This window comes from Stegostoma tigrinum, unplaced genomic scaffold (genome assembly GCF_030684315.1).
Source record: "Stegostoma tigrinum isolate sSteTig4 unplaced genomic scaffold, sSteTig4.hap1 scaffold_104, whole genome shotgun sequence".
Taxonomy (NCBI): domain Eukaryota; kingdom Metazoa; phylum Chordata; class Chondrichthyes; order Orectolobiformes; family Stegostomatidae; genus Stegostoma; species Stegostoma tigrinum.
Genome location: NW_026728056.1, coordinates 567765 through 582059, shown reverse-complemented (window position 1 = coordinate 582059; position 14295 = coordinate 567765). Strand labels below are relative to the sequence as shown.

The window sequence follows — 14295 nt, the reverse complement described above, 5'->3', positions numbered from 1 at the left end:
TACAGAATTACAAAGTTCACCTCTCTGTGAGTGAAGAGGTTCCTCATCTATCGCTGTTGTTACATTTTATTCTGAGATTGATCTCAAGTTCTACAGCCTGATCTCTTAATTCAAATTACAATAACCTGGCTTTTCAAATGCCCTGTCACATTATCCTTGCCAAGAGATTGATTGTTTATGGTTATGTACAGCATGTCCATGTTGATTTTTCTTCATTTAAGTGCCGTCACCAACCTTACAGACACTACAAATGCATTTGGTCAATGGGAGAGGTTGAATGAGCAAAATTGGACCTTCATTTCTTCCCCACCCCAGCCTCAAAAGGTTTTGTCTTCATTTCAAATTTTTCACATCTAATGGATAATTCTGTACCTTTCCGGTCCCTTCAAGAAGTGCAACCTACCCAAATTATCCTGAGTGTCTCATCTTAAAAATTAGAATATCTTTTGATATCCTCACTGTGGAACAAATCCATTATATACTTAACATAGGACTCAGGTCAAGTTTGTTTTATTCCCCACTGTTTGTTTAACTTCCTGGCCAATGCCCCACGATTTCTCAGGAAACTATTAGTCTATCTCTGTATCAGAACATCTTCAAAAAACTAATACTTTCTCCAGATCTTGATATAAAAACTGGCGAGTTTCGGTTCGAGATGAGTTCCACAGCACAAAATCATACTTGAACCTTTTAGCCATATAAATCATTTGACAAGCAGATTCTAGGGAGTCAATCTGCAGGATCAAGTGACATCTGAAATGCTGTACATTTACTGCAAACAGTCAAGTTCAGTTTTGCTGGCTTCCACAAATCTTTGACAGCATGGCTGTGGGTGTGAATCACTTAGGTCTGGCCAAATCAGTAAAATCCCACTCCTTTTCTCATCTGAACACTGCCCCAGAGCAATATCATGTGAAAGCACTGCACTTTCCACATACATGGTGGCAATGCCCAGATCTATCCACCCCCTCATTCATTTCTTCCACTGTCTCCACATAACCGGATAGTTTCCATCTATTAAATCTTGAACAGAACGAAGCCATTATCTTTGGTCCTTGAAAGGAGGTCTGCTTGCTAGCTACCAGTTTTCGTTGCACCCTTTGTTATTTTGACCCAGAGTTTAAATTCTGGCCACATAGGCCTGATGTCACAAAGTCTACTTATTTTCACATCCACAACATTCGGCCCTAGGTAAGTCCGTTAGTTTTGAAACCCTACCACATTGATTAACTGTGGTGTTGGGGGCCAGGGAATTGGACGTCCTGGAGGAGGTGGAGGGCGTGGGTGGTGTCACGGACGTAGGTAGGGAGTTCCTGGACCAAAGGGGAGAAAATGGAGTCCAGATAGGTGGAGATGAGTTCAGTGGGGCAGGAGCAGGCTGAGGCAATGGGTCGACCAGGGCAGGCAGGTTTGTGGATTTTGGGAGGGAGATAGAAACGGGCCGTGCGGGGTTGAGAACAATGAGGTGGGAGGCTGTGGGTTGGAGGTCCCCTGAGGTGATGAGGTCATGAATGGTGTGGAGATGATGGTTTGGTGCTCGGGTGTGGGGTCATGATCGAGGGGGCGGTAGGAGGTGATGTCGGAGAGTTGGCGTTTGGCCTCGGCGATGTAGAGGTCAGTGCGCCATACTACCACTGTGCCACCCTTGTCTGCGGGTTTGATGGTGAGGTTGGGGTTGGAGCGGAGAGCCGGCCGTTCTGCGGGGGAGAGGTTGGAGTGGGTGAGAGGGGTGGAGAGATTGAGGCGGTTTAATGTCTCGACGGCAGTTAGAGATGAAGAGGTCTAGGGAAGGTAGGAGGCCTGGGGGTGGTGTCCAGGAGGAGGACTTGTGTTGTGAGCGGGTGAAGGGGTTAGTGGAGGGAGGGTTAGGTTCCCGGTTGAAGAAGTACGCGTGGAGGCGAAGGCGGCGGATAAACTGTTCTATGTCCAATCGTGACTGGTATTCGTTGATGTGTGGTTGTAGAGGGACAAAGGAGACCTCTTACTAAGGACTAACCGTTCGTCCTCAGTTAGTGGGAGGTCTGGGGGGGATGGTGAACATGCGGCAGGGTTCAATGTGACTGTCTTCACTGGGGTTGCTGGCTGCGAAGGTTGTGGGCGGAGCGATGAGGTCGTCGGCCGTGGGCGGGGTTCCGTCGGCGTCGGCCGTTGGCGGGGTTCCGTCGGCGGTTGGAGGATCGGGGTGGGCGGCAGCAGCTGCGGTCCCGGAAGTGGTGTGGCCGGCGGAGGCGAATGTGACATCATCGGTTGGGGTCTCCGGCCGTGTCCTCATGGTCAATGGGGGCAGGGACAGACTCGGGATTTGGGAGGCACAGGAAAGTAGAGTTCTGTTTTCACAGGTTGGAGTATAATAGGATAAAGTACAATACACCAAATCTTCTTTGGTCCCTTTTCCTTCCATAAAACTGCTTTTCGTAGATGCACACGGAATTCATTTTATACACATTTAAAAATTTCTAAGTTCAAGAGGCCAGTTCCAGCACTTGGACTTGCATCTTCTTCATCATCACAACAGAACAAAATAAAGACTCACTCTTTGTAAGTCACGTTTTCAATTTTTAGTGACAAGGTGTAGTGCGAGAACTGCTCACTTGATGTTAAAATCTCTTAACTATGCACCTCTCTATTTCAATCCTGTGAAATATGTGGAACGAGTTCAAGAAAAGGATTAATTTTGTTGCTCTGGGAGAGAGCTGGTACAGATAAAGTGGTTGAATGGCCTCCTCCCATGCTAAAAATGTCCATAACTGTTCTTGGCGCTGCTGAATTAAAGTGGGCATCCTTTCATTATGACTGTGAGACGCAGCATGTTACGATAGATGGCATAATGGAGAAATCCTTTGTTATTAATGAATTTTTCAGCACTAGGCATCCTTCCGAAGTCAAATGTTCAACGTATACCTGTTGCACTGACTTGGTTCCAAACATTTATAATGTGGAGGTGCTGGTGTTGGACTAGGATAGACAAAGTCAGAAGTCACATGGCATCAGGTTATAATCTGACAGGTTTATTTGAAATCACACAAGCTTTTGGAGTGCAGTCCCTTCATCAGGTACGGTCAGAGAGGAAAACACACAGACACACAATTCATAAGCAGACAGATCAAAACAGCAGACAACTGGTGTGAGTGGAGTGTCAGATAATAAGTCTTCATCCAGGATGTTTGTTTATTTGCAGATATTTTGTTGAAGAAGCACACAACTTGTAGTTACAGTCAGTCAGTGTGGCATCTTATAAATTCTTGCTTTTGAAATAAAGGTTAAAACTCTAAGACAGATTCTGAACACAAGCCTCGAAACTACAAGTCAGAGTCTGACCTGAGATGTCACCTTTTGTACATTCCTGTTGCGCTGCCTGATTATCATGACAGCACAGCACTGACATTGACTTTATAAACACTTTGCTTGCCTCTGACACGCTTGGTCACCTGTATAGAGTTATTATCTGACACTCCACTCACGCCAATTCTATGATCTATTGATCTCTCTGCTTATAAGCTGTGTCTCTCTGTGGTCACCTCACTAACTGCACCTGATGAAGGGGCTGCACTCCAAAAGCTTGTGTGATTTCAAATGAACCTGTTGGACTATAAGCTGGTGTCATGTGACTTCTGACTTCAAACACTTATAGAATGTGTTTTCAATCCTACCATGACTTGACAATAAGCCAACTTCTTAAAATTTATAAAATGACAAGTATGTCTAACCTTGAGCCTTTAAAAAAGTAAATATTACAACCAGAGTACAGTCAGGCAGTAAAGGCAGAAGGAATGATTTAATCAACTGTGTCTGACACCACACAATTAATCCCCCTTATGGAAGAAAGGTTGGCTGCGTTCTCTTTCTTCAGGAACATCCAGCTAATACCACCTTACTACTGCTTGTTTTATTCATCTGGTGTCCCATCTAATTCCTTTCAGTCTTGGTCAAACCCTCATGTAATTTATTTCAATTTTCAATCAAATAAATTTAACTTTATATTCCACAACTTTAACATTTCCTTTTAAGGTTTGAATGGTTCACTTAGTACACTGCACAGGTTTTGGAAATAATTGGAGAACATGGTGGAAAAATCAAGATATATTGACAAGTAAACAAATGGCTAACTTCTGTTTCCTTGTCAGTGAAGCCTTTTGAACAGAACATAAAGTTGCGGAACTCTGTAGAGACAACAATTTAAAACTGGGAAGACCACTGTTTGTGGTCCCCACACCAATCTCTATTCACTACCTACTGAGTGCATTACTCCTCCTTGGCAACAATGTAATGTTACGCTTGTCTCAGCACAACCTTGGCATCTTGTTTATCCCACGATGAACGTCCGACCACACATTCATGCAATCCCTAAAGCTGTCTCTTGTCTTGGCTCATTAGCAGTGAAACCTTCAACTGAAACTACTTCACTTCCGGACCTGACAATTCCAATGCATTCCCTGCTAGAGTCCCACATTTGCCCATTGAACACTTGAGGTCGTCAAAACTCCACTGCCTGAGACTCATCTTGAACCAAATCCTATTCTCTGTGCTTTCTACCTAACTGATAGTATCAACAGTAATTTTATTAAATTCTCATTTTTGTTTCCAAATTGTTCCTTGGCTATGCCTATCACTATTTGGATAATCTCCACCAGTCCGACCATACTTCAGGGTATCTGCACTCGTCTAATTATGTGCTCTTGCCCACTCTTGATTTTAAATGGCCTATCGCTATTTGGATAATCTCCACCAGTCCGACCATACTTCAGGATATGTTTGGTTGCCAAACATTTAATTTTGTAGGCTTCAAACCCAACAAGAGACTTCCTCCACCTCTTAGCCTCTGTACCTTTCCTGTTTTAAGGCACTTTTTAAAACAATCCTCTTTGATCAAGCTCTTGATCATCAGAACTAAGAACTTAATAAGGCTCAGTTGTATTCTGGGATCGTTAATACTCATTCTGGATGCCTTCAAAAGTTTCCATCCATTAAAGAGATTATATAAGTGGTTGAAGTCATTGCACAGCAGAGGGGGACGAATTGGGGAGTTATTTCAAAGAGCTATGATATGCCAGAAGACCTCCTTCCACACGCCAACTCTGATTCTACAAACACAAAAATGATTTTCAGACTTGGGAAGATCCTTCAAAAATGTCACAAGTAACCAGCTTTTGGGCAGAGTAGAGTTGCTGAGATGATAGACCAGGATTTAGGGGTACCAGTAGTGACAATATACTGAACACAATCAAATTTTGAGGTTGTAGAATGATGAGGTCTTCAGCATTTTTGACACTTGGACCATTTTCCTTCCTCTTCACAGAACAAGTCAAATAGCGGCAGCTCAATGTTGCGTGGCCGGTCAAGCCTGCTCCACCGTTGATGATGATTTTGGCTGGTCTTCCACATCAGTTAAACTTTTGCTCATATCTCAACCTCTTTTCAAAACATTGATCTATTCACGTGTAGTATCCCTCTCGCTAACTTCATGTGAATTCATTCCAATCACTGAACTCCTAACGCTGACTCACCCGAGATCAAAAAATTCAGCTGAGATCAAGAACTGATCTAGCCTGTATGGCTGAGCTGGCTTTTAAAAGGTTTGCCAGTGAGAAACATTCATTAAAAAAAATACAAATGCATGGATTGCTCTCCAATCCTAAACTCTATTCAAATTCAGTTGACTGAACGGTTGGTTTGTGATGCAGAGTGATGCCCTGCAAGAGAGGGCTCAATTGCCACACCAGTGAGCTTACCACAAATGATCTTCGCCTCAAACCCTCTACTTGCCTGAGGCATGGTAATCTTCTGGTTAAATCATAACCAGTTGTCTCTCTCTAAGGAGTCGCCAAATGGCGTGGTAAGACTTTTCCTTTAATCACGATAACATGGCAACAAGTAGATAACTCAGCTGATGTCACTGACTAATAGAATCCTCAACTATACTAATATTAACGATGTGATATCATCAGAAGGCATGCTCAACTAAGTTTTAATTTGCAAATTAAGTTAACAACCATTCAATCAATATCACTGAAGTACTCATATTACTGATCGTCTCCATACAACATTGTGGTTACATCTGTTCATAAGTGAAGTGTAATGTAATTGCACTTACTGTGGTTTTATCAATGTGACCCTGCAATGAGTCAATAAGCAGGTCACCCACAGGTTGCTGATCAGTGTGGACCCCCTCAGCTGTTATCACATGAGCCTCAAGATCATCCAGAGCTTTCTGCAGTTGTTGAAGTTTCTCCAACGCCTTTTCCACCTGTTTCTGCCAGTTGCTCGCACGGGTTTTCAATTGCTCCCAATTTTCCTTCACTTCTATTGACTGTTTGCGGACAGCTTTGGCAATTCTCTGGGCTCTCTCTTCCAGGGTAGGTTCTGGAAATATGAAGTGCAAATAATTTATCAACTATTCATGACTTTGATCAATGGAACTTCAGTTTTCTTTCGAAAACCCTTTCCTTTAAAACGTCTCTCTGGACTTTCTCCTGAAATTGGGAATATCTAGTATAAGACTAAAGATTTTATTCATTAAAAATTTATGACTACCAAGGAAACTTTAAAAAAGGAAAAGGATTAGAGTGACTAAATGGGTAAAGTTCTCAACAAAAGACATGAAAAATCCGTTCAGGATATCTTTCGTAGCTATGAAACAAGCATCCAACATAAACCAACTTTCATCTTTCAGGGCTGGCAAGTTAGAATGATAAACTCTAAGTCTACCCTGCATAGTTAACTCAAGAACTCACTTAATGAGGTTGTTAAGAGATAAAGGGATAACAAAGTGAGCAGCTGAATGAACACAGCAGGCCAAGCAGCATCTTAGGAGCACAAAAGCTTACATGTTGGGCCTAGACTCTTCATCAGAAAAGGGGGAGGGTGAGGGGGAGAGGCCTCTGAAATAAATAGGGAGAGATGGGGAGGCAGATCGAAGATGGATAGAGGAGAAGATAGTTGGAGAGGAGACAGACAAGTTAAAGAGGTGGGATTGAGCTAGTAGAGGTGAGTGTAGGTTGGGGAGGTAGGGAGGGGATAGGTCAGTCCGGGGAGGATGGACAGGTCAAGAGGTGAGGTTGGTCGGTAGGAAATGGGGGTGTGGCTTGAGGTGGGAGGAAGGGATAAGTGAGAGGAAGAACAGGTGAGGGAGGCGGGGACGAGTTGGGCTGGTTCTGGGATGCAGTAGGGGGAGGGGAGATTTTGAAGCTTGTGAAATCCACATTGATACCTTTGGGCTGCAGGGTTCCCGAGCAGAATATGAGTTGCTGTTCCTGCAACCTTCAGGTGGCATTGTTGTGGCACTGCAGGAAGCCCAGGATGGACATGTCGTCTAAGGAATAGGAGGGGAAGTTGAAATTGTTCGCGACTGGGAGGCGCAGTTGTTTATTGTGAACCGAGCATAGGGACTGCTTTGCAGAACACCTAAGTCTCTCCTTGGTTTCCACGATGTTGAGGAGGCCACAACGGGTCCAGCAGATGCAGTATACCACATTGGTAGATGTGCAGTTGAACATCTGCTTGATGTGGAAAGTCTTCTTGGGGCCTGGATGGGGGTGAGGGAGGAGGTATGGGGGTACGTGTTGCACTTCCTGTGGTTGCAGGGAAAATGCCGGGTGTGGTGGGGTTGGAAGGGAGTGTGGAGCGGACAAGGGAGTCACGGAGAGAGTGGTCTCTCCAGAAAGTAGACAAGGGTCGGAGGAAAAATGTCTTTGGTGGTGAGGTCAGATTGCAGATGGTGGAAGTGTTGGAGGATGATGCGTTGTCTCCAGAGGTTGGTAGGGTGGTATGTGAGGATGAGGGGGTTCTCTTTTGGTGGTTATTGCAGGGGCAGGGTGTGAGGGATGAGTTGCAGGAAATGAGGGAGACACGGTCAAGGGCGTTCTTCACCACTGCGGGGGGTTGGGGGGGTGGGGAGGAGTTGCGCTCCTTGAAAAACGAGGACATCTGAGGTGTACGGGAATGGAATGCCTCATCCTGGGAGCAGATGCGGCGAAGGCAAAGGAATTGGGAATAGGGGATAGAATTTTAGCAGGAGGTGGGTGGGAGGAGGTGTATCCTAGGTCGCTGTGGGAGTCGGTGGGCTTGAAATGCATATCGGTTTCTAGGTGGTTGCCTGAGATGGAGATAGAGGGGTCCAGGAAGGTGAGGGAGGTGTTGGAGATAGTCCAGGTGGACTTGAGGTTGGTGCCCGAGATGGAGACATATATAGCTCCATTCATATTCACAAATCTCTGTTTCAAATCGAATCTTCTGGAGCACGTATGCAATTTTTCATTGTCAATTAATGTTGGAATGTTGATTGCACAGCAAAAGTGTTTCAAGAGACTGACTGGCCTCAGACTTTTTAGCCAATTGTATTTGGCAAGTTGACGTTCAGCACTTCTGTAACAAGTCCAATCCCAGTAAGTGGAGCAAATGGCATGGTCAACATTTCAAAAAAATACAAGAGAGAAAAATTAAGACAATGGCCTGAGTGTTTCGCCCGATTACAGCAGAGGCATTAACACATACTAGTTTACGTTAATTTATCTCTGAATCTTCCAAGGAATGAATTCTTTGACAATGTCATGACAACATTGAGACATTTGGCAAGCTCAGGGGCAAGGGGACTGGTTCAGAACTGTACACAGAAACGTAATGAAATGCTGAAACACTGTATGGTGAGAATGGTACGAACAAGGAAATGGTACTATTTCATCTGTATCAATGCGTAGTTGGAATACACATGGTTTGAACCGGCACCAATGCAAAATTGAATAGCCATTGCGTGACATAGCATGTGTTCAGAATGAGGAAGAGATGAAGCTTAGTTAGGATTCATTTCACTAAAATGAATCTCAACTAACTAATCTAATTAAACAAGGCAGTTTTACATACAGAACGCTGGTTTACAAACAAAATCTGCACTCATTGACTTCCAGATAGTAAAATGAAAGCTGTTGATCTCAAACTTTGATTAGAAACAGAACTGAAAGATGAAGTGACAATATTGGATTCAGGATTACAAACTGACATCGGGGATTCAGCAACTGATAGAGACCATCCATGTAGTTAATCTTGAATTGGCAGCATTACAAGTGACCAGGACAATACCTGCTCTATAAAAATAAGAAACAGAAGACAACTAAGATACAAAAATGTGACATTCAATTCCAATTACAAAATACTTTAAGCAAACAATTTTATTTCATTCACATATATTATCTGCAATAATATCCATTTAATGTTGGTTCTTCCAAACTGTTGCAGCACTTTGACATAAAAAGAATATTCCATCACAAGTATTGCTTGCAATAAAAATCCCAGCATGTTCTGAAATCCTTAGAATAAAAGTATTTCAATCCGATGGTGCTCCTGCATTATTCGTCAGTTCCCCACTCAATGGGTATGTTCTGATATGCAGGAAACTTCTATTGTTCGATATGGGGACGGGTATTTACTTGGCATTGTTCTCATGGAGGCAGCACTGACAGATTATAATTTTCTTCCTGTGGGTTTTGTAGTCCAGATTTTTCTCTCCTCCATTATATTGCTTTAAAGATCAACAACATTCACCATTTCCTCAGTTTGAGAACCTACCATGTTAAAAAGTGACCAATTAAATTGTTGCATTGCCTTCAATTTCACAAGGACTGAACTAATCTGCTGCTTCCGACACTGATTGCAAAATTAAACCATGAATTGAGAACAAAAACAGCGGGATTTTGTACTTTCTGTTGTGGCAAGTTTGGAAATAGAGGACATTTAATCAGGTGGAAGGATGGTACCACCTACAATTCTGCTTAGAGCCAGATTAAATCCATGGTGAGAAGACTTGTACATAACTTCCCAACTTCATTGCGAGTTAAAGTCCCTAACTGAGCAACTGACGCACACATACATCATCCCACAACAACTGGTATTGACTCAACAGTGGGCAGGGGTGTCACCATTAAGAAATGTAACAGGCCTTCAAAGGCATTCAATGTGCAACATCAAGAAGGGGAAGCGGCGTGCTAATGGTGGTTCACTCAATCCTGGCCCGAAATCTAGCAATAATCGTAGGTTGGTTGCCATGGTAACAGAGATCATCACCTCCCAAGTGACACTGCTGCTCAGTACACCTGCTGGGTTCTGGTTAGCCAACAGCTCATGGCGAATGAAATCGCACCAGATCGGCCGCCGGTCTATTAAGTGCCAGAGGGGAGAAAGATGTAGCTGCCGACGCATGAGAGGAGCAAGGTCAGGATGACATACCCCTTGAGGGCAGCGACCTGAGGCTGGTGTTCCCCTGAAGGGAAGATGGTTGGGGCAAGCCGTTCCCTCATCAGTTCTCGAGTCAATGGCCTAGACCCTCGTCGCTTCCACAGGATTCCATCCAGAGGCTAAACAGCTGCCTATTCATCAGTGCATGCAACTTCTTCAACTCTGATTCACAGCTGGGCCTGCAGGTAAATCTGCAAAACCACTGTCCCAGAGTACAGTTTCTTTGCATAAAAGGCACATTTTCAAGCTAGGAAGTCAAGGTTAACCAATCTCTTCCAACATTTAGAACTTTTGATGTTGGAAGTCAGTCAAGTACAAAGTCGCAGCTCATCAGGAACTAAAACAAAGTTGCTGGAATAGCTCACCAAGTCTGGCAACATCTGTGATGGGAAAAAAAAGCAGCGTTAACACTTTGGGTGCGGTTACCATTCCGCCACTCATCAGGCATGTTTATTACTGGAATATTAATTGAGTAGAAACTAAACAAAATTGGATAAAAGGCAGGAGATGGAGAGTGGTGATGCAAGGAAGTTTTCCATCATGGAGACCTGTTGCCAGCAGTGTTCCACAGGGATCATTGCTGGGTCTGCTTTTGGTTGTCATTTATATAAATGATTTAGATGAGAATATAGAAGGCCTGGTTAGTAAGCTTGCAGATGATACCAAAATCGGTAGTACAGTCGACAGCGAAGAGGGGAAATGCCAGTTTTAAGGAAAGGTCACCGGACCTGAAACGTTAACTTTGTTTTTTCCTTCAAAGATGCTGCCCGACTTCCTGAGCTTTTACAGCAACTTTGTTTTTGTTCATAATTTACAGCATCTGTAGTTCTTTCGGTAGTTAGGAAGGTGTTTCATTACTCAGACCTTTGAGGAGAAGAGTTGGAATGCCATGTTGAAGTTGTACAGGATATTAGTGAGGCCTCTTCTACACTGTTGTGTCCAATTCTGGTCAGTGTTCAAGGAAGGATATTATTAAGCTGGAGAGGGTTCAGAAAAGATTTACCAGGATGTTGCCAGAAATGGATGGTTTGAGATTTAAGGTGAGAATAGACTGGGGCTTTTTTCACTGGAACATAGGAGGTTGAGGGGTCACCCGATGAATGTTTATAAAATAATGAGGGATCTAGATAAGGTGAACGCCAAATGTCTTTTCCCTACTGTGGAGGATTTCAAAACTAGGGGGCATATTTTTAAGATGAGAGGAGAAAGATTTAAAAAGGAAATGAGGGGCAATCTTTTTACACAGAGGATTGTTCTAATGAGTTTTGAGAAGCTTTGTAGCTCAGGTTGAGGTTCTGGATGTGAGTTTGCTCGCTGAGCTGGAAGATTCGTTTTCAGACGTTTCGTCACCATTCTAGGTAACATCATCAGTGAGCCTCCGGCGAAGCGCTGGTGTTATGTCCTGCTTTCTATTTATCTGGTTAGGTTTCCTTGGGTTGGTGATGTCATTTCCTGTTCTTTTTCTCAGGGGATGAGAGATTGGCTCCAAATCAATGTGTTTGTTGATGGAATTCCGGTTGGAATGCCGTGCTTCTAGGAATTCCCGTGCATGTTTCTGTTTGGCTTGTCCTAGGATGGATGTGTTGTCCCAATCAAAGTGGTGTCCTTCCTTATCTGTATGTAAGGATACGAGTGATAGTGGGCCATGTTGTTGGATTGTTCATATGTGGAATGAACTTCCAGAGGAATTGGTGAATGTGGGTACAGTTTCACTATTTAAAAGACATCCAGACAAGTACATGAATAAGAAATGTTTGGAGGGATATGGCCGAGTGCAGGAGGCAGGCAGGACTACTTTAGTTTGGGATTATGGTCAGCACGGACTAGTTGGACTGAAAGGTCTGTTTCGTGTTGTGTCACTCTATGATTCTATAAATACAATTTTATTTAAATGCTAGCGTTATCTTCTTTAGCATTGATCGAGGGTAGGTTATGGACAAAACAGAGCTTTGTATTTAGTCTGATCTCAGCTGTTTAAGGAGACTGGTGAAGTCTTTCTTGTCAGAAAAGTGGCCTAAAAAGTCATAAACAGGAAACAAATACAAGATTGGGTTGCCTCTTGAGGTTAACCACAGATCTATGTAAATGTTTGGCTCACATTCAGGAGGACTTTGCAATGTGTGACTTACTGGTGTTTTATACCACTACAACAATTGAATACGATGGATTTGCTTTACAAGAAAAATGGTGAAGGGCCATTTTGTTTCACTTTGTAATTTACTACACACTATCAAGGTCATTGATGTTTGACATTGAATGAATCAAATTCCATTTTAGTTGAGGAATCGAGTGGTAATATCAGGTTTGGCCTTTGAAATGACAAGTGTTATGATCCCAGTTGATGATGATACTGGACAATTCAGATCCCAGGGTGAGATAAATTTTCATTCTTTTTACTGTGGTATTCAATTACTGAAAGTGCTCACAAGCGGATGCCTATGTGTATTTTTAACAGAAGAACACAGAAAATTATTAGATTAAAACCCACCTCTTGTCCTTCTCACTGCACACGGTATAGGTGTACAAATCAAACTTAAAACTTGCGCAGCATTCCTCCAGTATAGAATCCAAGCTCACAAATAACATTATTATGTGAAGGCTGTTCAATATTGCTCTCCAGAGAGAGAAAAATGTTTTCACTTTCTATTAATGTTCTCTTCTCATTATTTTAATTTTACTTGGATGGATTTCATTTTAACAGCATTGAAACCTTCATTTTTTTTAGTTTTATGAATCACAGAAACCCAGTAAGCAGGTACAGCAGGTATTAAGGAAGGCAAATGGAATTTTGGCATTTGTTGCTAAAGAAAGCGAGTATAAAAATACAAAAGAAGGTTGCTGCAACTATGCAAGGCATTAGTGAGACCACACCTGGAGCCCTGTGTACAGTTCTGGTCTCCTTACTTAAGGAGAGATGTCATTGTATTGGAGGCAGTCCAGTGGAGGTTCACCAGGATGATTCCAGAGACGAGAACCTGTCTTAAGACAGACAGAGTAGTTTCGGCCTACATTCTCAGGTGTTCAGAAAGATGAGAAGGGATCTAATTGAGGGATATAAAATGTTCAAGCAGATTGATAAAGTTGACATGGAAAGGATGGTTCCTCATGCGGGCAATAGAACAAGAGGTCATAGGTTTAGCATAAGCGGAAGAAGGTTTAAAGAGTTGATGAAAAATTTCTATGCTGGAAGGGTCATGAATCTCTGGAATTCACTCCCTGAGAGGGCATTGGGGGGCTGTGACATTGAGCAAATTTGAAGAGGAGATAGAACGATTTTTGAGTTCATAATGGATTCAAGAATTATGGAGAGCAGGTAGGAAACTGAAGTTGCAGCAGAGATAAGATCAACCACAATCGTATCAAACAGCGGGGCTCGAGGAGCTGAATTGTCTTACTCCTCCTAGTACATAGAACATAGAACATAGAACATAGAACAGTACAGCACAGAACAGGCCCTTCAGCCCACAATGTTGTGCCGACCATTGATCCTCATGGATGCACCCTCAAATTTCTGTGACCATATGCATGTCCAGCAGTCTCTTAAATGACCCCAATGACCTTGCTTCCACAACTGCTGCCGGCAACGCATTCCATGCTCTCACAACTCTCTGCGTAAAGAACCTGCCTCTGACATCCCCTCTATACTTTCCACCAACCAGCTTAAAACTATGACCCCTCGTGCTAGCCATTTCTGCCCTGGGAAATAGTCTCTGGCTATCGACTCTATCTATGCCTCTCATTATCTTGTATACCTCAATTAGGTCCCCTCTCCTCCTCCTTTTCTCCAATGAAAAGAGACCGAGCTCAGTCAACCTCTCTTCATAAGATAAGCCCTCCAGTCCAGGCAGCATCCTGGTAAACCTCCTCTGAACCCTCTCCAAAGCATCCACATCTTTCCTATAATAGGGCGCCCAGAACTGGACGCAGTATTCCAAGTGCGGTCTAACCAAAGTTTTATAGAGCTGCAACAAGATCTCACGACTCTTAAACTCAATCCCCCTGTTAATGAAAGCCAAAACACCATATGCTTTCTTAACAACCCTGTCCACTTGGGTGGCCATTTTAAGGGAT

At 43.2% G+C, this 14295-nt stretch overlaps 1 protein-coding gene across 5 annotated transcripts in view; it reads right to left on the bottom strand.

The window, feature by feature from the left end:
• Positions 1-6020: 6020 nt before the first annotated feature.
• LOC132207579 (utrophin-like) overlaps positions 6021-14295 on the bottom strand; it is a 101482-nt gene continuing 93207 nt past the window's right edge. For all 5 annotated transcript variants that reach the window (XM_059643538.1, XM_059643535.1, XM_059643536.1 and 2 more), the window contains one exon: positions 6021-6360. In XM_059643538.1, coding sequence (XP_059499521.1) covers positions 6050-6360 — 311 coding nt within the window. In that variant the 3' untranslated portion in view covers positions 6021-6049. The remainder of the gene's footprint in view (positions 6361-14295) is intronic.